The sequence below is a fragment of the Salmo salar genome, chromosome 02 (genome assembly GCF_965601325.2).
Source record: "Salmo salar chromosome 02, fSalSal1, whole genome shotgun sequence".
Taxonomy (NCBI): Eukaryota; Metazoa; Chordata; class Actinopteri; order Salmoniformes; family Salmonidae; genus Salmo; species Salmo salar.
In genome coordinates this window covers 44,717,864-44,740,749 of record NC_138292.1, presented here as the reverse complement: position 1 = coordinate 44,740,749, position 22,886 = coordinate 44,717,864, and the positions used below count along the sequence as shown (strand labels likewise).

At 44.9% G+C, this 22,886-nt stretch overlaps 2 protein-coding genes across 5 annotated transcripts in view; one reads left to right on the top strand and one right to left on the bottom strand.

Moving 5' to 3' along the window:
* The window catches only part of macf1b (microtubule actin crosslinking factor 1b), a 35,079-nt gene that overhangs the window by 9,104 nt on the left and 3,089 nt on the right, over positions 1-22,886 (top strand). For 2 of the 4 annotated variants that reach the window (XM_014168270.3, XM_014168271.3), the window contains exons 5-39: positions 903-1,069; positions 1,196-1,355; positions 1,486-1,570; positions 2,264-2,508; positions 2,742-2,861; positions 3,122-3,229; positions 3,345-3,563; positions 4,134-4,337; positions 4,887-5,118; positions 5,518-5,744; positions 5,973-6,095; positions 6,196-6,297; positions 6,842-6,943; positions 7,144-7,308; positions 7,571-7,726; positions 7,871-8,068; positions 8,420-8,548; positions 13,598-13,768; positions 14,071-14,226; positions 14,456-14,662; positions 14,881-15,000; positions 15,154-15,323; positions 15,626-15,785; positions 15,954-16,148; positions 16,468-16,593; positions 17,239-17,382; positions 17,851-18,039; positions 18,444-18,558; positions 19,165-19,334; positions 19,478-19,640; positions 19,917-20,071; positions 20,208-20,282; positions 20,448-20,565; positions 20,874-21,028; positions 21,476-21,596. In XM_014168270.3, the coding sequence (XP_014023745.2) occupies positions 903-1,069; positions 1,196-1,355; positions 1,486-1,570; positions 2,264-2,508; positions 2,742-2,861; positions 3,122-3,229; positions 3,345-3,563; positions 4,134-4,337; positions 4,887-5,118; positions 5,518-5,744; positions 5,973-6,095; positions 6,196-6,297; positions 6,842-6,943; positions 7,144-7,308; positions 7,571-7,726; positions 7,871-8,068; positions 8,420-8,548; positions 13,598-13,768; positions 14,071-14,226; positions 14,456-14,662; positions 14,881-15,000; positions 15,154-15,323; positions 15,626-15,785; positions 15,954-16,148; positions 16,468-16,593; positions 17,239-17,382; positions 17,851-18,039; positions 18,444-18,558; positions 19,165-19,334; positions 19,478-19,640; positions 19,917-20,071; positions 20,208-20,282; positions 20,448-20,565; positions 20,874-21,028; positions 21,476-21,596 (5,452 nt within the window). The remainder of the gene's footprint in view (positions 1-902; positions 1,070-1,195; positions 1,356-1,485; positions 1,571-2,263; positions 2,509-2,741; positions 2,862-3,121; positions 3,230-3,344; positions 3,564-4,133; positions 4,338-4,886; positions 5,119-5,517; positions 5,745-5,972; positions 6,096-6,195; positions 6,298-6,841; positions 6,944-7,143; positions 7,309-7,570; positions 7,727-7,870; positions 8,069-8,419; positions 8,549-13,597; positions 13,769-14,070; positions 14,227-14,455; positions 14,663-14,880; positions 15,001-15,153; positions 15,324-15,625; positions 15,786-15,953; positions 16,149-16,467; positions 16,594-17,238; positions 17,383-17,850; positions 18,040-18,443; positions 18,559-19,164; positions 19,335-19,477; positions 19,641-19,916; positions 20,072-20,207; positions 20,283-20,447; positions 20,566-20,873; positions 21,029-21,475; positions 21,597-22,886) is intronic. The other 2 variants (XM_014168276.3, XM_014168275.3) reach the window with 2 other exon arrangements.
* LOC106583734 (nuclear factor 7, brain) lies at positions 8,935-12,058 on the bottom strand. Its single transcript, XM_014168278.2, has 6 exons — positions 11,594-12,058; positions 10,466-10,561; positions 10,145-10,375; positions 10,019-10,041; positions 9,813-9,940; positions 8,935-9,710 (listed from the first exon to the last, which is right to left on the bottom strand). The coding sequence occupies exons 1-6, from the start codon at positions 11,984-11,986 to the stop codon at positions 9,190-9,192; spliced, it is 1,392 nt and encodes a 463-aa protein (XP_014023753.1). The 5' UTR covers positions 11,987-12,058; the 3' UTR covers positions 8,935-9,189.

The following is a 22,886-nucleotide window of genomic DNA, read 5'->3' as shown; positions in this document are numbered from 1 at the left end:
TATATTTTGATTTGTTTAACACTTTTTTGCCTACTACATGATCCCATATGTGTTATTTCATCGTTTTTATTCTACGATGTAGAAAATAGTAAAAATTAAGAAAAACCCTTGAATGAGTAGGTGGGTCCAAACATTTGACTGGTACTGTAATTTACAACATGGTGCACAAAATATATAAACTTACACACAGCACCCATGGCTAAGTAACTATAATGTTTGATCAATCGCATGAGGATACTTTATCTATGGAAAATGGCACTGAGATCATGGAAATAGTAAAATGCTCCCTTTATTATATGAAATCCCTTGTATTCAGGACTGAATAGGGAAGGTTCACTCTTACAATTCCTAGGATTATTATATATTTTTTAAAGCCATTCACCTTTCAGTGTGAACCAGCACCCATTGTGAGTACAGCGGGTGAGGTGAAACCTGCCTGGCTCCTCACAATGCAGGCCTGACACTTGAGATGGGGCTTTCACTGCACTCACACAAAGGCAGGAGAGACAAGAAAAGGCACATACTGTATACCCAAATGTACATTCTCAGGGCTAGCAAGTAGCAATGACTCTCCCCAGCTAAGACCTGAGTCGTCTGAGCTGGGGTTGTCCTAACTCCTAATACATCTATTTGAGATATTCTCTGGCTTTACACTTCACTTCTCAATAGTTGTAGCCTATTTTCAAGAATTTGTAAGATTACACTGGCTGTTCCAAAGTAGCCCATCCCCGACTTATCACAGGTTTTGACTTTTTATCACTGAGAAAATATCCATGAGTCTCACCATCAGAAAGACAATGAGTAAGACTTGGCGTTTTCCCTGGTCAGGTACTGTGGTCAGGTAAAACTCCTGGTCATAACAACAATAAGGCAATGGCTGAGTATCCATAATCATCTCACAGCTCCTGCAGCGTCTCCTGGAGGACCGGAGGCATAGTATGGAGACCATGATGCTGGAGGGCCCTCATATGGCAGAGGCCTTCCCAGGGGAGGAGGGGGAGCAGGCCAGGGTCCAGCTCTCCACGCTCAGACACAAATGGGAGACCTTACTGGTAGATGCAGTGAACAGGTCAGCTATGTTATGTTTTATTTTGCTTTGCTTTGCTATGCTATGCTATGCTATGCTATGCTATCATGCTGTTGGCAGCGTGGGCTGAGCTGTAATGTAATGGGTGTTGTGTATTGGTGTTGACAGGCGGGGCAATCTGGAGCTCATCCTGCCCAGGGCCAAGCTCTTCCAGGAGAGGGTGGACAGCCTGCAGCAATGGCTCATCTCTGTGGAGCAGGACCTGGCCAAGCTACGCAATTGTGAGAGGGAAATGCTACACCTCCCCGAGGGTACGGAGGAAGCCAAGGTATACGTTTCTTCTGCATGCAGGCCTATACCCTGTGCCATATACTGCATGTTTATATACCAGTGGAGGCTGGTGGGCGGAGAAATCGTCTGACACAAAATGGCTGACATATTTTTGGAATACCCCTCAGGCTGTGGTGGAAGAGATCAAGGGGAAAAACGCTGACTTGGTGAAAATTCAACAGAGCGGTCATGACCTCAAGGAGAAGATTTCAGGTACATAAATGAATGTTGCAAAATCAATGCGTTTGTAAATGTTTACCCTTACCAATACACAAAATCCATCAACAGATGACTTACATAGAGAAACAACATGAGAAGCGACATGCCACAGGAGGCTGCTGAGGGAAGAACGGCTCGTAATAATGTCCGGAACGGAGCAAATGGAATGGCATCAAACACATGGAAACCATGTGGTTGATGTATTTGATACCATTCCACTTATTCCACTCCAGTCATTACCACGAGCCCGTTCTCCCCAATGAAGGTGCCACCAACCTCCTGTGTTACATATGAATAGTAATAACATGCTAAGAGTACTAACATGCTAAGAGTACTAACATGCTAAGAGTACCAACATGCTAAGAGTACCAACATGCTAAGAGTACCAACATACTAATAGTAATAACATGCTAAGAGTACTAACATGCTAAGAGTACTAACATGCTAAGAGTACCAACATGCTAAGAGTACCAACATGCTAAGAGTACCAACATGCTAAGAGTACCAACATGCTAATAGTAATAACATGCTAAGAGTACTAACATGCTAAGAGTACTAACATGCTAAGAGTACCAACATGCTAAGAGTACCAACATGCTAAGAGCACCAAAATGCTAAGATGATCCACATGCTAAGTGTAGCAACATGCTAATCCTACACGTCTTTCTGTTGGTGTGGTCCCCACAGAAGAGGAAGCCCAGCAGGTGCAGGAGCGTGTGGACAGCCTGAGGATACGTTGCTCGGTGTTGAGCCTGACCAGTGGTGACGTGCTGCAGAGACTGGAGCAGGCCCTGGAGGCATCCAGCCGCTGCACCTCCAGCCAGGAAGACCTCCACCTGTGGCTGGGCCGCATCGAGAGGGACCTGCTGGGACCTGCTGGGGGGCAGACTGGGGGGGGAGACACGGTGCTCTGTGCTGCAGAGAGACAGAGGGTAAGAAGCGGGGCTTAGCAATATCGCCTGTGTACATAATTGATATGAGGTTGATGGATTGCTTACCCACCAGTCACGACTACTCATTGGGTCCTGCGCATTTAGTCAATTTTGATAGTCTTCTGATAAGGATGAAGTAGTAGGAACTCTGCACACACTTCAACGAGACAGCAATGTGTACTTTTGTTAACCTTTTGTTAACCTGTCTGTATATGTGTGTTATTTTTTGTCAGTTGGAGCAGGCTGTGGTGAAGGAGATGGCCTGGTTCAGAGACACTGCCCTGGGCCTGGAGCAACTTAAAGCCTTTACTCTGGAGCCTGAGCTTATCTCTGCCCAACTCTATGAACAGAAGGTGAAGAGACCCATTGGAACTACATTTTAAAAGCTACTTTGTCCCTTAGGGCCACCCTATACAAGCCCGTTCATCCACCTCTACACATGCCATGTTTTGTTCTACAACCAGCTATGTAGATTTGTATAGAGGTCTGGTGATGTGTGAAGTTTGAAAATATTTCTTGGTTTGCAAAGGCTTGTGTGTTTGAACAGTATTTTACATGACCTTCATTTTAGATTGTAAAATATGCCATGCTTTTGTGTGTTGTGTACATGAAGATCCTTGCAGTGGAGATTCTGCAACACAAGTTCAACATTGAGAAGATGGTGAAGATCGCTGAAATCTTGCAGACATACGGTGATGAAGGGGAAATAAGGGATCTGCAGGTACATACTGTACCATCTTACCCATGATGTCATCTGAATATAAAACATTCAAACAAATGAGACAAGCTACTAGCATACAGGTCACGTTAAAGCTGTTGTCACCCTTTCTCCCCAGACCCCGTTGGATGCCTTACAGGAACAATGCAACACCACGTCAGCCACCAACTCCCATGTGGTCCTGCAGCTGGAGCATGCCCAGTCCCTCTTGGTCCAGTTCACTGAGGGCTTTGCTGAGGTGTCACCATGGCTACAGGAAACCCAAGCGCTCATTGGCCAGCTCTCCCTGAGTACCATTAGCTACAAGGCATTCCGAGAACAACAGGACCTCTTACAGGTACTGTTAGCAGAGACCTGCCTTTGAGTGACAATTCTTTTTTTGTCGTTTTTTTCTTCTCCCCGTTCAACAATGATGCCCTTTTAGACTTCAGAGCTCCCCCTCCGTTTTCTGCTCAAATGTGCTGTTCTACTGTTCTTCCCTTGTAGATTTTTTGGCTCCGTTCATTAGTGTACTTTAATCTACTTCCTGAAAGGATAACATTGAACATTCCCACAGGTACATAAAGACATCTCTATTCTCCTAGGTAGTTAATGGAAAGTGAGGCAAGGTGACCCGTTTTACCTTTCCTCTTCAACAGTTCTCAGAGATAGAATTGAGACCTCGTTTTTCAAACATAGCCATTTAAGTGCACTCTACAATGCCTTTACCAAGCCCAAAAAGTTATCTGGGTCATATTCATTAGGTACCAAACGGAAGAAAACGTGGAGGAATTACCTGAATTTGTTCAATAAGAAACTGTCCTTTTAGTTTTCAAAAACTTTTTACTACTGTGTGCCCTAATGAATACAACCCATATCTATGTGTCTAGGGATCTATTTCTATGACCCCTAACCGTTTCTCACCTAGGGCCTAAGGGAGTCCATAGCAGAGCATAGACCTCTGATAGCACGGCTGTGCTCGCTGGGGAAGCGTCTGTCAGAGCTTAGCCCCGCCCAGGGGGAGGAGTTCTGTCATAGCGCCACAGAGGCTGAGGAGCAGCACAGGGCCATCAGGGACAGGGTCAGAGAGGCTGCCAATCTGTTGGAAGAGTCCCTGCCAAGATACACACAGGTGACAGTTATACACACACTGCTGCATGAACACACGCGCACGCAAGCCTGCATGAAGACTGTCTTTTGGACTCTCTGTGGTCACTAAAGATCCCATGGCACTTATTTTAAGAGTAGGGATGTTAACCTCGGTGTCCTGGCTAAATTCCCAATCTGGCCCTCATACCATCATGGCCACCTAATCATCCCCAGCCTCCAATTGGCTCATTCATCCCCCTTCCTCTCCCCTGTAACTATTCCCCAGGTCGTTGCTGTAAATGAGAATGTGTTCTCAGTCAACTTACCTGGTAAAATAAGGGTTAACGTTTGAATTTTTTTTATAATAAACAAAAGACACGTGCAACACAAACACACACACACACCCCCCCGAAGCGCACACACCCCCCCACAAACACACATGCGTAAAGACACACACATGGTACATGTATACTTACATACAGAACACATAGCAGTCTCGCCAGACACTGCATACTGTGAGAATAGACTATACACATGTAAACGTTTGGCCATCACATACACACAGTAACACAATGTTGTCTTGTCTCTGTAGCTGAATGAGAGGATGACGCTGATTAGAGAGAGTCTGGATCGTCTGCTTGGCCACATGCAGTCTCCAGTCTCTCTGCAGGGCCATACTCCACGCATCCAGGAGCAGCTACAGGACAACAAGCACACCCTGGCTGAGCTCTCCAAGCTGGAGCTGGGGCTGGGGAGTGTCCGGACCCAGGCTGACGAGCTCCTGGCCAACACGCTGGCAGCTGGGGACGCCTCCATCGGTACAGGTACACTCGTCACAAAGTGCCGAAATGTTGGTTCTTTGCGTTAAACGGTTGGGAGTATAAAGGGTGTGTAACTTTCTTTTATGTGAGTTGTTTCAATCAATATGGAGCTTTTCTGTTTAGCAGCCGACATCTGGAGAGGGAGAATACATAGCAGGTGCTTTGCTTGCTTGCCTGTGTGTCATGAATTTATCATGAAACACCTTTGACAGAGATGCTGCCTAGGTTACCTACAATGGGTTACCATTTTTTGGAGTGTGTAGAGAACGTAATTCGAGAGAAAACACAGAGATGTCACTGTGACTTGCAATGTTTGTGATATGTGGTTGACATGTGTATGAGTGTCTGCTAAACGACTAAAACGCAATGTATTATATTGATTGTGTTCCGTGTTCTCCCTAGCGATCCAGGAGCAGGTCTCCAGCCTGACCCAGCTGTGGGAGGAGGCTCAGAAGCAGGCTCAGGAGAGAGATGGCTGGCTGCTCAACCTGCTGGACCTGGCCCTCAAGTTCTGGAACGATGTTAGTGACGTGACGGCTGGCCTGAACGATGCCCAACAGGCTGTCCTGGACCTGAACGCCAGTAGGACAGACTCAGAGACCATCCGTCAGAGCCTGGAGACCATGCAGGTAACTGTGGCCGGTGGAGCTGTTGGTTTGATCTTAGCTGCTTAAGATTTCCAGTGAATGTGTTTTTTTCATCTTCTGTCAGGTGTTTGTTTCGTCCTCTGTCAGGTACTAAGACGATCCAAGACGATCTATTTCAACTAATGTACTTTATGATGCCTGCTTCTATTTAACTCCCTTCTTACCGATTCCATTGTGGGGTCTCTCACCCCTGGCTATATCACCTTACAGACACTCAGGAAGGACATTGACAGTCTACAGGGGGAGCTGGACACGCTTGGCATTCTGGGAATGGACCTGATGTCAGCATGTGGGGATACAGACAAACCCGATGTCACCAAGAGCCTAGATGAGGTGAGGAGTGAGAGGAGGTAACATTCATTTTAATATTCATTTTCTGTAAGACAATCATTTTCCAATGTGTTTCTAAGCAACTTCGTCACTGACTCCATAGCTCTACTGCACATGGAACAACCTGAGTAAACTCTGGAGTGAGTGTCACAAGAAGCTGGAGGAATCTTTACAGATGGCTCTACATTACCAGGACACCATACAGGTGCGTGTGTACAGTATGTGTGCGTGTGCGTGCATGCATGTGTAGTGCGTGCGTGCGTTCGTGAATGCGTTTGTGCGTGTCTGTGTGTGGGAGCTGGTCACTAACATATCCGTATTGTCACATAGCTTTGCTTGGCTGCTGCTTCTCCTCTTTACTTCCCCAGTGCAGTGGTAATCAACCAACAAAGACCTCCACTAGTCTTTTATGTCAATTGCAATGGCAGAAACCAGACTCTAGCTTCCTGTAATGTTGGTGATGAGTGACTGACAGACTGTGCACTTCCCTGCCAGTGGGAAACAAATGGTGTTGATGGTGTTAACTGTGAGAGACAAAGTCTATGCCCGAGGTCTGGGAAGCCAGCCTCAGTGTCGCCACTTGTACAAGTCAGCAGGATCGCATGTTTCATTGTTCAATATGGAAGTTATTTCACCACTTCAAAATACAGAGCAACTATTCATAGTCTCTTGTGACACAAACTTGTGCGTATATGAATGAATTATGTTTTTAATCATATAAAAACAATCCGTTTCTTGTTTTTCCACAGGGGCTTTTCGAGTGGCTCAAGTCAGCAGAGCTGAGATCCACAGAGGAGTTCTTGGTAGGAACTGACCTGGAGTCAGTCAAAGAGCAGCTGTGTGATCTCAAGGTGAGTCTACTCTACACAGACAGAACATACTGAAGAGCTCCCACTCTTTTCTAAACTCAAACCAATCGTTTATCATGGGAGCAAGAAGCAAGACATTCCGTAATTGTCACGAAGCCTTTGAGTATTTTGCTGAGTCGGACAGTTCTTTCTACGTTGCCAGGTCTGTAAAGTATATGAAACCTGTGCCCCTTTCTCCTCAGGAGTTTAAACGGGAGCTATACCAGAAGAAGATCGAGATGGAGAGCCTGAACCACCGCTTCGTGTGCAGGCTGTCTCCAGGCTCTGAGCGTCCCGGATCTGTCTCTCCCCTGTGTGACTTCAGACAGCGCTGGGACAGCCTGGAGGCAGAGACCGTCAGCAGACAGGTCAGACTACACTCAATCACTCATCAATATGTGGAATTCAATTGGCTGGGACTGGTTTCCCAGACACAGATTAACCCGAGTCCTGGATTAAGAAGCACTTTCCATGGATAAATTCCATTGAGGATGTTTTTTTAGTCTAGGATAAGGCTTAGCCTGTGTTCAGGAAACCGACGCCTGTTCAGTATTTTTTTTAATGGCTAGGGTTATGTTATTGAAGAGGTCGGACAATGTGTTAATGTGTTTTCACTACTTGTGGTTGCAGCATCAGTTGGAGTGTGCCCTGCTGGGTCTGGGTCAGTTCCAGAACACTCTGGATGAGCTGCACACCTGGCTCTCCCACACAGCCGACCTCCTCCAGTGCAGTCGGCCAATCAGCATCGACCTGCAGGCATGCGAGATAGAGCTGGCCAAACACAAGGTTTGTGACTTGAAATGAATCAACACACTTTATTGGGATCAATGCCATTTCAAAGCTTCTGACACCTATGGGTGCGTGTGTTTGAGGAAGGATGATACTATTGGATATATTGGATATGCATGTACTATGTTCTCCCCACTCTAGGTGCTGCGTAATGATGTCATGTCCCACGTGCGTACGGTGGAGTCTTTGAACCAGGCGGGGCGGGGCCTGTTGGAGGTGGGGACTGGGGACAGCCCTCACGGTCTGCACCCGCGGCTGGAGCAGCTGAACGAACGCTGGGAGTTTGTCCGCTGTGAGACAGAGCGCAGACAGCTACAGCTGGAGAACAACCTCAGTCAGGTGAGGAGAGATTGGGAATGGGGAATACCCCATTCCCAAACCAAGAGGCAAGTTAGAGGTTATTTTTCATGATCCCTCCATCTCTCTTTCTCATTCACTATCGCAAAGAGATGCCAAACTTATTAGAAGTCTTAGGTCTAGCTACTTATTAGGTTTCTCCCAACATTGCGATATCATTAGTCCACAGTACTGAAGGATCCTCTGCTCTGTGGTGCCCTCTAGGGGTCAGTGTCTGAATCAGACTTAGTCAAATAAGAAATAATGCAGTCATAACAGATTAGTGATTGATTATTCAATTATTCTAAGTGTGGTTTTCAGAAATGTATTGATCTTTATTTTTTTCTACCCTAGGTCCAAGATGTTACCATGGAGATCCAGGACCTTCTTCAGTGGTTGGAGAACACAGACCTGAGGCTGTCCTCCAGTAAGACAGTGTGGGGGATGCCTGACTCTGCCAGCGAGAGGCTCAACGCACATCTGGTAAGGCCAACCCAACACCTCACACCAACTCTACCCCACCGCAGTAACCTATCTAGTAACTGCCCACTGAAACTGTCCTGTGCCTTGATGAAAAAAAATTATATCCAAGTTCAGAGATTCATAATAATATAGGGTGAGAACACTTCTCCCATCCAACTGTATCTCATTAAAACCCAATGTGTATTGTAATTGTATGATTTTTTACAAGGTTTTGCCTCAGCTCAGAGGAAACCTACTCTTTGAGTATGCACATTTACAGTGTGGCATCGAGCAACAGTGATATCTATATAGCTGGATAAACCTATCTACTAGTTCATATCTTTAATTCAAACTTTTTCTTTGAAGGTGTAAATTCAAGTGTGAATTGAATGACTAGGAAGGAGCAATTGAAAATGACATATATTATTTATTTGTATTACTGACATTACATGTTTTTATATACTGTATCAACTGCTTAAAACACTTGTTCATTACTTCTGAGATGGCAGTGCGTCTTATTATCAAAGGCACGTTTTACTGTTAATTACATGGAGTTTGAGTCATAAACTATCTTCACAACCCTCCAGCTAATCAGTACATAAAGACATTACATCATTTCATATGTTAGTGCATTTTGTCCTCACTTGACCCTGGCAATTTAGCTAGTTTTTCGCCTTTCCTAAAAGGCGTAGTGGGCAAATCACACTTCCACTGTTAAAGTATGGGAACATCTTTTCAGTGAATTTGTCTTTGAAGGTGCACAGGGTAGTGTTCTTGGTGAGGTCAAAGAATTTCACCTCCCCTTTGTTACAGTCCAGTCGTACTCGGATCACTCGTGGGCTCTCATCTACCTTGATCTGGACGAACGATTGTATACCTGCCTTGTATTTCCCATTGATGTATTTGATGATCCACAATCCACTCTGAGGCTCCATTTTGACTTCCGTCTTGCGTGGAAAGGACTCTTTGGCTACCCCTAAGATCCAGTTGTCGTTATCTCCGACCTCCACGTCCCAGTAATGGGTGCCTTTACTGTACCCTTCAGAACCCAACACTCCTACGTTAAGAAACCTTTCGGGATTGTCTGGGAGACTCTGCCTCTCGTCACAGTATGTCATAGTGGTGAGGTCATCAGAGAGGGTGAACTTAGTGGACATTGTGTTCGGATCCATGGTCACAGGAGCTATAGGGATGTGTGCAGAGATGTTGTATATTAATATTGAACTATATTGGTGGGAGACACAGTAGAGAAACACTTTTTGGGGGGTGGGGGGGATGCACTCACTGTAGTCAACAAACTCAAGCATTTTCTCCCAAACTTTGAACTTGAGAGATCCTACATGTTTGGCCATGTCAATCAGTGCTCCTGATACTACCTCTGTATCTGCAGTATCTGGGAATGTGCAATCGGCTCTATGGGGAAAAAAAGGGATGGCGTCAGTGAAATGGAAAATAATATAGATATTTCGATATTTTTTTTTGTTGATTTACCTGTTAAGTATGGCCTTGTAGTTCTATAAAAAAGAACGAGGACAAATGTCACTTTTGATATCAGGTAACTGCGAGAGATATACTTTCACAGCAATGGGATTTGAAACATTTTGACAGACCCCTTACCTTCAGGAATGTGATATTGTCCACTTCCATTTCCTTATCGATAACTACAATTGTCTCTGAAAAGGTTGTGATCTCTCTGGCCAATGCCTCAGCTCTTCCTCGCATCACTTCAGATTTCTGCTGTTCTTCCTCTCTCAGGGCAGCTATCCTGGCTGTCTCTTCCTCGTCTAGGAAGTGGTGGAGTTTCTTAAACTCCCTCCTTATCTGTTCCTCTGCACATTGGGCCTGGCCCTACAATAGAAAATATTAAAGTCACGTTTCAACATTGCTTAAATGCTCACTCCAATTTGTATGTTGCTTAAATTGTATTACGATAGCTACCTTTATGTGCTCCTCCCAGCTTTGATGACCCATCTTGGCTGTGTTCTTGTTTGCTAGTTTGTTCTTCAAGGTGGAAACCACAACCTGGATTTCACTCTAGATTGGAAGTGATAATTATCAACGCATCTTTTTTTTTAGTTACACAACTCTGTCACACTGAAAAAAAAATAATGTGTTTATTCAGCTTCAATAAATCTAGGCAACCAGCTGCAATAGCGTTTTTAGTTTGCTCAACATTTGGGCATATTAGCTCAACCAACAAATGTAACTAGAAATTGTGTTGTAGCTGGTTGGTTGCCTTGATTTGTTTGTGTTGAGTAATCTGAAGCCCTCTAACCTCCTGCTGGGCTCTCCCCTGATATACTTAAAAACTACTTTTTTTTTAAGGGTTTTGTACTTTATTCAGACAGATGCAGAATAAGGGATTGTGGGATAAATAGTTGGAAAGGTAGTGTTAAGGACTGAACCCCTCGGGGAACAGTATATGTGCATAGAGCCAGGATATTACCCCTTGTGCCAGTAACTGAAAGGTCGCTGGTTCGAATACCCAAGCCGTACCACTATTTCATCACACCTATCCGGTATATAATTTAAACGGAACAAATATATCAACACAACATGCAACAATTTCAACAATTTTACTGAGTTACAGTTCATATAAGGAAATCAGTTAATTTAAGTAAATTAATTAGGCCCTAATGTATGGATTTCACATGACTGGGCAGGGGCACAGCCATGGGTGGGCCTGGGAGGGCATAGGCCCATCCACTTGGGAGCCAGGCACCTACTCTGAGACGCTTTTTGAATACGGGTCCAGGACAAGACCAACGGACGGCACGTTGGGAAATCGTGTTGCCAAAGAGAGTAGATAGTGGTTTCCTCTCCGGTTGCTGTGCTCTCCTCGTCAACTTCAAAGATGAAAGTGCGTTTGTGCAATGTCTTTTGTCATTGCCTTCCAGAGGCAAACCTTAATTTGTAATTTTACGCAACAAGCCTTTTCAAATTCAACTCAAAATCCACTCAACTCACAAAATAACGCTGATTAAGACATTTATTTTGTCACTGAGGGAGATACATTGGCAGTTAAATGAAAGCAAAGTAAACAAAAAGTTTACAAAATGGTCTCACCTTCAAATCAGGCACAGCCTCCTCAATGGGATAACAGTTATGACCTTTATGTTTTTTTGATGTGTAGCAGACAACACAGATGGGCTGTTTATCATCGAAACAGAAGATTTGAAGTTTCTCTCCGTGCAGCCGGCAGTTATCAGATCTGATGTTTTCACCCCCCTTCTGTATGGAATCACAGAGACTCTTTAAAGCGAGGCTTAAACTCTGCTCCTCAGATGAACACTCTGCCCTGCATGCAGGACACCGCGGATTCTCCATATCCTTCCAGTATTTCTGCAGACACTCCTCACAGAAGCTGTGGCTGCATTTGAGGACCACAGGGTTCCTGAAGATGTCACAGCACACGGGACAAGAGAGGTGCTCCTCCAAGAGATACAAACTGGCCGCCATTCTTTTTCACACACAGGGATCGTCTGTGCTATTTCTTCCACGTCGATGGGCGCTGTGGCTGGAGCAAAGGGCATGTTAATATGATTGAAATGGACTCCTCCCACGAGTTACCAAGAAACATAACAGAAACCAATCTCACTCTGCCTCCGTGCAGAAACTCAGTCTTGGAAAATAATGTAAACTGTTTATGATTATAGCAATATGGCAAACAATTATCAAAGGCAAAATATTGTACAAACTATTAGAGTGACATAAAACAACAAAAACTGACATTTTGTGAGGACTTTTGCCTATGTGAGCACACCTCTTTACCACTAGATGTCAGTAAGTTCCAGACATTGTGAAGACATGGTGAAGACATGGAAATTATGAAGGTATTGCTTAAAATCGGCATAAACATAAAGACATGGTCACCCCGTGACACTGTTGTAATACAGTATGTAACATTTTATCTTTCAAATCTGGTGGAAAAAAGTCACAGTGAATCCCATTCAGAGTAAACCTGTCCCAAGGTATGCTTTCATCTTATTAGCAAGCAGTTCCAAGAGCTTCAACTTAACGTTACTGTCTACCATCTCTCTCTCTCTCTTTCTTTAAGATGGAGCGGCAGGCAGGCAATGCGATGGACACAGGCTTAGTGATTAATTACTTATCTCACACTGGCCAATGTTCTCCCTCTCAGGCAGCCAGGAAGCTACGAGCCTTATTAGGGCTGAGGATGGCTGTCAATCCCCCTAGGTTCTAATGAGCTTAGGCAGTTTGACATAGTGTTCTCTCTTACTATTCTCCCTGGGACTAGTCTCAGTGACAGATGCCTTCTGGAGTGCATCGAGACCCCTCCACCAGTCTCACACCACTCTCAGGGTGTTACGGAGCTGACAGTAGAGAGTGTCAGTGTGGTTTGCACTTCCCCAAGGGTTCTTGGGAAAGGGGAGGGTGCTAGAGCCCAGTGCCTGTCCCAAAATACCCTCATCCTCTTTGTTCGATGTTACAATGCCACTGTGCTGTAGAGCTCCTTCCTGCTGCACAGACTCTGGAGAGACGGAAGGTATTGATGGCGATGGCTCCGAGAGCATATTCAATATTGTTATCAATAGAGTATAACGGTGTCACATTTATTGCAGCCTCATATCAACCGATTTGCAAAAAGATGACAATTAGTCAATAGGCTATTTCTCTCCTGTGCTGCGCAGTTATGGTGGATGGTAACTAGTGAGTAGATGGTCGTTTGACTGCATACATAAAGAATAATATTTTGTACATAAAAACAATATATATATATATATATATATATATATATATATATATATATATATATATATATATCAGTTTGAAAGGAAAGTGGGAGACGTACTGTATATGAGTGGATATAGTGGATGCTGAGCAGGGTTCAATCCCCCATTGCAAGGGGATGTGGTCCAGAGTCCGCTGCGTAAACCACAAGGCCTACGCCAAACTCTAACTCATGTGTTAGAGTCTCTTTTAGTGTCTCTTTTAAACGCCCCTCTCAGGGGTCGGGTTAAATGCGGAAGACACATTTCAGTTGAAGGCCTTCAGTTGTACAACTGACTAAGTATCTCCCTTTCCCTTTCCCTCTCTGTACCGCCCCAGGAACTGTGTAACGAGATGGACTCTAAGCTCCATGCCTACACAGACGTGAGGAACGCCATCCGCAGGATGTTGGAGAGCAGCGACGTGACCCGGGGCTCCAGCACGGAACACAGCCTCTGTATCCTGGAGCAGAAGTGGGCTACCGTCTACGGGAAAGTACAGGACCGCAAGGTGAGAGTGAGACTTAGCCTGCTCCCGGATCTACGTGCTTTAGCCAACTCCTCTGACCATTGTTAACATCACATACAGGGTTGTATGTGGGCATGCAGCAATGTTTTAGCTACAGAAAACGAAAAGGAGCATTTCTTACTGGATAAGTTCAGGTAGTCCCTCCCTTTTTCAGTCAGTTTACTTCCAACCCAGATCTGGGACCAGGGTAAGTAACACCGACGAGGGGCCTAAGAACAGGATGATTAACTACAGTATGTTTGTGAACGACCTGAGTAAAAGTGTGGTATCTGTTCTGTTTGTAGGCTAAGCTAACCGAAGGGTTGAGCCTGGCGAAGGAGTTCCACTGTAATGTCCAGGAGCTGCTGACCAGGATGGCCAAGTGTGAGGAGGCCATAGGAGTCCTGCCTGTCCCCAGCTTTGTCCTGGACACAGTCTGTGGCCAGCTTCAAGACCACCGGGTGGGTTTGTGTGTGTGTGTGTGTGTGTGTGTGTGTGTGTGTGTGTGTGTGTGTGTGTGTGTGTGTGTGTGTGTGTGTGTGTGTGCGTATTAGCATGCATGTGCACATGCATTTGTGTGTCTATGTGTGTGTGTGTGAGAGTAAGAATGTATGTTTGTGCATATGTGTGTGCATGTGTGAATTATGTCTGCGTGTATATGATAAATCATAGTCTATTTCCCTCCCATAGACTCTGGTGAGTGAGGTGAACTGTTACGGTGAGAAGAAGACAGTGGTAGAGAGTGCAGGCTCCAGGCTGACCGAGCTGAGCAGGAAGGAGGACTGTGACGTGGTTCACAACCTGATCATGACCGTACACGACCGCTACAGGAAACTTCACCAGCGCGCCACAGAGAGGGGCCGTACACTAGAGGACGTCAAGAAGAATGCAAAACAGGTAGAGATACAGAACCATCAGATATTCTCTGAAGTATCGTTTTTTTTGTTGTCATTATTAACTATTCTGTATTTTCCACCCAACATCGTCATTTTTTTCCAACATCCTCTATCTAGTAACTCATAATAACCCTCCAAACAGTTAATGCCTCAGTTTCAAAAGTCCAATTTAGAAGGGCTCTCATGATAACAAGCCTGCAATAACCTCTAATATTTCAGTTCAGTGAATCTTGGCGCCTCCTAGTGGACTGGATGACTGAGGTGGAGCAGACACTGGACACACATAAAGAGATCGCTGTGGACCACGAGGAAATTAAACTGCAGCTCACCGAACAGAAGGTAGGCCTAAAGAAATTATAGCAATAATTATAGCTCTTGTGAATATTTTTCTAGCTTGGAATGTATAATTTAAATCCATTGTTTTTACATCAATTACATATTTCATTGAACTATCCCTTTAATTCCTGTATTTTTCTGTATGTGTGCTCCTAGGACTTCCAGAAGCTTCTGCGCTCGAAGCGACCCATGTACGAGGCCACTCTAAAGAGTGGGCGGGGCCTTCATGAGAGGTCTCAGAGTGCCCAGGACAGACAGCACCTGGAGAACCTGCTCTCTGAGCTCCGGGACTCATGGGATACTATCAGTGGCAAATCCATGGAAAGGTGAGGGACACAATGCACTGATGAGGGAACACCTACAATGATTTAAAACACTGTTCCCAATTCGCTCCCCACCTCTTCCCCTAGGCCTTTGATATCTGTAGACCTGAAGGGATAGGATAGGTTCAATCCAAATAGTTGTGGACTATCCACAATTTTGCTTCCACCTTACAGATTTGCAAACATTGAAGGGATCTGCAAACATCAAAGCCAAGGGTAGGGATAGAGAGTGGATTGTGATCGGAATCAATTTGGGCAACATGGCAACTTTGACAGAGTATATGATCCAATTACATTTTCCACAGGCAACACAAACTGGAGGAAGCACTGCTGTTTTCAGGCAGATTCACAGATGCCCTTCAAGCCCTGAATGACTGGTTATACAGAGCAGAGCCACAGCTGGCTGAAGACGTACCTGTCGGTGGGGAAAAAGACATGGTCAACAATCTGATCGACAAGCACAAGGTCATTTTTTATCCATTCTGTGAATGTGATCCGGTAAGATATTGAGGCTTTCCTATGGACACCATAAAAATGCCTTTCTTGAGGCTTCACCTGTAAACTGTGTGACAGCAGTACAGGGTATGAAATTCCTCTCAAGCTGACATTCTCTTGGACTCTCTTGTTTCTCAGGTGTTCCAGAAGGAGTTGGGGAAGCGAGCCGGGTGCATTAGGACCCTGAAGCGCTCGGTGAGGGACCTGACCAGGAGCAGCACTGCTGATGCCCATTGGTTGCAGGAGCAGATGGACGAATTGGAGGCACGCTGGGAGGACGTGTGTAAACTGTCCGTATCCAAGCAGGCCAGGCTGGAGGCAGCCCTTCAACAGGTAACTCACCATACTGTCTTATTCACATTTTACGATCACGATCACACTGACTTATCTTCAGTGTTATGTTATGTAATTGTCTAGTGTGGACAGGGTATATCAAAGTTCAAATCTCGGATGAACCCCCAGAAATCATCCAAGACAATTTCCCCCCTCTTGGACAATAAAGCCTATCCTTTCTGAACACTTTACTTAAAGCCTGCAGGTATAATGATTTATGACTTGTTATTAACATGCTTGAGGCTTTATAATGTCTCGTTATGTCTTTCTATGAAGGATGGTGTATCTCATTGTCCTTTCATATGTGTGTCTCTGTCAGGCTGAGAAGTTTGACAGGTTGGTCCACTCCTTCCTGGAGCATCTGGCGGAGGCAGAGAGGGTGCTGAGGTACGGGGTCATCCCTGAGGAAGAGGAAGCTCTGCTGGCCTTCCGCAAACAACATGAGGTAGGTAGACATTTAGGCCTAATATGACTGTAGCCTCCATTATTAAGGTGCATAAATAGCATAATAACAATTAACATCAGGGCTTGTAGAGGTTGCATGATACAAGATATAAAAGCCTGATGCTTTATCTAGCTTTTTATAATAATAATAATAATAGTTCATGGTATTTATAAAGCGCTTTTCAAGAACCCAAAGTTGCTTTAAAATTGTAGAAATGAAAAACAAGAAACTGAAATCAAAACAAAACAATGCCAAACTAAACAAAAGGACAAAAACATGAAACAAAGAGTAGGGTCTGGGCTCAAGGAAGGGAAAAGGTCTGATGTGTCCGTGCATGACTGAGCGAGCAGGTGTTGTGTGTTGTGTGTGAGTAAGTGAAAAATAGTGGGTGCTTGAGAAGAGTGTGTGAGGATAGTGGGGTTAAGGGTAGGCCATGATGAAGAGGTAGGGCTAGACTGAAAGATGGTGATAGACTCAGATGGCCGTGGGAGGTAGTTTCAGTTTTGTGGTTGCCTTTTTAGTTTTACTGACATTCAAGATACCAAGCTACAGGTCATTTTGTATTTACTCATAGTTTTGTATTTTGATGGCATTACCCAGTAGATGGGGGGTGTAATGAGCTCTGTGTTTATGCCCTGCGTCCAGAAGTCAATCACTTCCCTGCGCTCCCAGGAGATGGAGCTAGAGAGCATCCGGTGTCTGAATGAGGAAATCCTGTCCTCCTGTCACCCAGACTCCATCATCACACTCAAGTCCTGGATCAGCGTCACCAAGACCCGCTACGAAGAGGTGAGTCCACTCTTACCTCTTGGGACTTTACGTAGGACAAAAATATAATAACTATGACTTAAGCGTTGGGGCATGCAATTTCTCTAAGGTATTTAAATTAGCCTTTGCGGAGTCGCCAGAAAACACTGACATCCGGTCTTCAGGGATACAGTATTTTACAGCCAAACTTCTGCTTCCCCTAACAACTGAAGTGGCAACTCTGCTCAGGCGCCTTTCTACACCTGCTACGCTTGGTTATATTTACATTGACCATCCCCCACAAAAAAAACGGTGAATGTTTGATCCATTTTGAAGATAAATTATGTTTTTGTTGCTGCTTTGGCAGCCTGTCAGTCAATCTGCAGTCAGTCAGTCTGCAGTTAGTCATTTTCTGTTAGTTGGTCTTGCTGATTCCCTGTAGACAACACAGAATCCAGGTGTGACTTTTTGCTGGTGGTCCCTCTCTCTCTCTCTCTCGCTCTGATTCAGGTGCAGACTTGGGCTCAGCAGCAGGGCCAGAGGATCCAGGCCAGCCTGTCTGCTCTGGAGGTTGAGCGGGAGAAGCTACAGCGCCTACTGGACTGGATCTCATCTGCCGAGGAGGCCCTCAACCTCAGAGACCAGGAGCCACCAGCTGAGAGCATAGAACACAACCAGGAACTCATCGTCCAACACATGGTATAGTACATAAACACACAGTCTCAAACCATATAGTCTCTACAAGCTACAAACCATGCAGAGCACAGAACTAACAAACACAGCTAAACAGTTCCAATTCACACAGTATACAATTACCAAATACATTTACATTTGACATTTTAGTCATTTAGCAGACATTCTTTTCCAGGGCGACTTACAGTTAGTTAGTGCATTCATCTTAAGAGCTAGGTGGGACAATCACATATCACATAGTAAGGACATTTTCCCACAATAAAGTAGCTATCAGCGAAGTCAGAGCTATTAATTAAGGGGGAAAAAGTCAAGTGCGAGTATTAGTTCACAAAATACTATTGATTTTTTTTTTTACAGACTCAAATATTTTTTTGTTAAGACTGTTAATAACTCACTCTTCCTCCCTCCAGGTATTCATGGAGGAGCTGAACCAAAAACTGCCAGAGGTTGAACATGCCACAAAATCCTGCAAACAGAAGCTGATCCCCAAACAGCAGGCTTCACCGTGCCGCAAGGCACTGACAAGTAAGTGAAGGGTTAGGGTTAGCAACCACTTGGCTTAGGGACTTTGTATTTTATTGAATAACTGTTTTACTTACAGCTCTAATCTGAGCCATATTAAAATGTTGACGTGCGCATTTTTTGAGGGATTATGTCAAGCATGGACTAATTTTACGTTAAAGGCCCAATGCAGTCAAACACGTAATTGTCCTGTGTTTTATATATATTTCCACACTATGAAGTTGGAATAATAGTGTGAAATTGTGAAAATTATGATAATGCCCTTCTAGTGTAAGAGCTGTTTGAAAAGACCACCTGAAAGATTTTGATGGGATTGAGTTTTGGCCTGCCTATTGACATCACCAGGCGGTAAATTACTGAAAAGACTAAAGAGAGTTCCAAACCTCTCGGCAAATAACTGCTCGTTTTCAGTCCCCCCTCCCCCCAATCAGACCACTCCCAGACAGTCCTTGATACATTCTTCCTTGAGAAATTGCTCGTTGCTATTGTTGTATATTTTTTACCCAGAAATGATTTGATATTGATATATATATATGTTAATGTAAAACGTTCCTTGAAGTTTGTATCTACTAAGCTAATTGAGGTATCCATCTTCTGTGTTTGCTCCAGAGAGGAGGAGCACTCTGAAACTCCAGCCTATAGTAGTCCCTCTACCCCTGGAGAACCTGGACCCTCAGACCCCTCAGCTGTGTCAGCTGGTCAGCCACTGGCAGAAACTCTGGCTCCTGGCTCTGGCCAGACAGGGCCGCCTAGAGCAGCACGAGCAGGGACTCCAAGAGGTGACTGACACAACATACTGCCACCTATGTGTTAGCGCTAGTTAGTTAGTTTCCCTTTCAATAGCTTCAAAATCGGACATAAATTACTCGTTGTACAGTGTTAATGTCATTTCTCGCTAATATTATTGATTTTCCACAAACAGATGGAGGAATTTGCGAATTTCGACTTCAACGTCTGGCGCAAGCGCTACATGCAGTGGATCAGCCACCTCAAGTCTCGGATCCTAGATGTGTTCCGAAACATCGACAGGGACCAGGACGGACGAATCAGCAAGAAGGAGTTAATCGACAACGTCCTGGCATCCAGTAAGCCCTGCCCCCATCCCCACTCCCAGCCTCTCAGCATCTGTCACTCAAACCCTACGTTCATTTACTCAACGCCCATTCATTATTGATTTGATGTATGTATAAAACTGCCACTTGGCACTAATGTCCTGGAGAGAATGATGGCCTTACTTAATCAGCAGAAAACTTTGATCAGTCTGTTATTAAAATGTAATTGAAATGTCAACTCCCATCACGGATTCAAAGTCTAAAACTTAAACAAATCCACATGAACAAATCCACATATTACCTTTTTAGAATTCCCCACCAATTCCCTGGAGATGAATGCAGTGGCCAATATCTTTGACATGAATGGGGACGGCTTCATTGACTACTATGAGTTTGTGAGTGCCCTCCATCCCAGCCGGGATCCCTACAGGAGGACGCTAGATGCAGATCAGATCAACGAGGAGGTGAAATGTCACCCAGAGTTGTTTTCATGCCCATGATCTTCAACGGTGTAACAGCATACAGTTCAACGTATTACACCTAACCACAGTTGTGTTTGATGAAAGTTGTCTGACTGACTGACTCCCGTATCTCCCTCAGGTGGGTCGACAGGTGTCTCAGTGCAACTGTCCCAAGAGGTTCCAGGTGGAGCAGATCAGTGCCAACCGCTACAGGGTGAGGGACCTTTAACCTTTGACCTTTTGATTGTATGTAGGTCATTGGAACAAGGAACATGTGTTTAACTGAACCCAGTGAAAACGTTGGTTATAGGGTTGTTAATGCTTTGAGTAATGCCAGACTGTTAAAACCAGTTATGTTTTTTGATGGTCTCTGCTGTAGTTTGGGGATTCCCAACAGTTGCGGATGGTGCGTATCCTGCGCAGTACCCTGATGGTACGGGTGGGAGGAGGCTGGACAGCACTTGATGAATTCCTGGTCAAGAACGACCCTTGTAGAGGTTAGTGGAGACTTAAAGTGCAGTAGGACCGTATAATTCTCAAAAATAAGGTTTTAACTTTTAGTTTATTTTCGTCTTATCTTGGATGTTGTCATTTCATCCAAACCGTTTTGAAGTTTGTTAGCTGGTTATTTAGCAACGTCCAGAAAGCATGGGGACAGCGGCCGTGGGGACCTAAGAAGCACTCTGTAGAGCTCTTTTCCCATGCTTTTAATACAATCCATTTCCACTAGCATTGCATCCACTACATCCTCCAAAAATGAAGCCAGATTCATAATGACCATTGACATCTGTTATTTATTTCACAGTGAAAGGTCGGACGAACCTAAAGATAAAGGAGAAGTACTTGTTCGACAACTCTAGGAGAGGAGGCTCGTCTAAAACCCTGACGGTCAGCAGGTCCAACTCCAGCCTGAGTCTCTACAGCAGTGCCTCGGCTCCTAGCAGCCCCCTAACACGCAAGGTAAGATCCCCTCCATCGTAGTGTACAACCAGACCCAGAAACAGTCATATCACTACCTGTGTATAAGCCTACAAACCAACAAGGTATGCTTACCACTGTAACTTTGTACTAGCCCAAACCAACACACTCTGTTGGGGCAGCAGGTAGCCTAGTGGTTAGAGCGTTGGGCTAGTAACTGAAAGGTTGCTAGCTCGAATCCCCGAGCTGACAAGGTAAAAATCTGCCATTCTACCCCTGAACAAGGCACTGTTCCTAGGCTGTCATTGTAAGTAAGATTTTGTTTTTAACTGACTTGCCTAGTTAGGTCAAATAAAATAAATATATAAAAACAACACACTCTCCTTTGTTGTAGAATGATAGTCCTCAAAGCAATAAGGTAAGCTCACCTATTCATGTCATTGAGATGGCTAGTATCATGGTTAACTCATCTCTAAGCCCATGTTCCAGGCCTTACTGCGGAGGAGTCTCTCAGGCGACCGCTGCATCCGGCCCAGGAGCTCCATAGCTGCTCTGGGGTCAGATCTACAGTTCTCCACTGCGGGGGATGACGATTCTCTTTCACCATCAGGTGTGTACAGTAAATAAACCCTCTGTGAATGGAAATGGACTTGCAATTATAGTGAAGTTCAAATGAGCTGGGCTAGACAATCTGGACCCTCTCTTTCTAAAATGATCTGCCGAAATTGTTGCAACCACTATTACTAGCCTATTCAACCTCTCTTTCGTATCGTCTGAGATCCCCAAAGATTGGAAAGCTGCCGCGGTCATCCCCCTCTTCAAAGGGGGAGACACTCTAAACTGTTATTGACCTATATCCATACTGCCCTGCCTTTCTAAAATCTTCGAAAGCCATACCTTCTCCACCGTACCTTCTCCACTATGCAATCTGGTTTCCGAGCTGGTCATGGGTGCACCTCAGCCACGCTCAAGGTTCTAAACGATATCATAACCGTCATCGATAAAAGACAGTACTGTGCAGCCGTCTTCAATGACCTGGCCAAGGCTTTCGACTCAGTCAATCACCGCATTCTTATCGGCAGACTCAATAGCCTTGGCTTCTCAAATGACTGCCTCGCCTGTTTCACCAACTACTTCTCAGACAGAGTTCAGTGTGTCAAATTGGAGGGCCTGTTGTCCGGACCACTGGCAGTCTCTATGGGGGTGCCACAGGGTTCAATTCTCGGGCCGACTCTTTTCTCTGTATATATCAATGATGTCGTTCTTGCTGCTGGTGATTCTCTGATCCACTTCTACGCAGAAGACACCATTCTGTATACATCTGGCCCTTCTTTGGACACTGTGCTAACAAACCTCCAAACGAGCTTCAACGCCATACAACACTCATTCCGTGGCCTCCAACTGCTTTTAAATGCAAGTAAAACTTAGTGCATGCTCTTCAACCAATTGCTGCCCGCACCCTCCCACCCGACTAGCATCACAACTCTGGACGGTTCTGACCTAGAATATGCGGACGTCTACAAATACCTAGGTGTCTGGTTAGATTGTAAACTCTCCTTCCAGACTCACATTAAGCATCTCCAATCCAAAATTAAATCTCAAATCGGCTTCCCATTTCGCAACAAAGCCTCCTTCACTCATGCCACCAAACATACCCTCGTAAAACTGAGTATCCTACCGATCCTTGACTTCGGCGATGTCATTTACAAAATAGCCCCCAACACTCTACTCAGCAAACTGGATGTAGTCTATCACAGTGCCATCTGTTTTATCACCAAAGCCCCATATACTACCCACCACTGCGACCTGTATGCTCTTGTTGGCTGGCCCTCACTACATATCCGTCACCAAACCCACTGGCTCCAGGTCATCTATAAGTCTTTGCTAGGTAAAGCCCCAC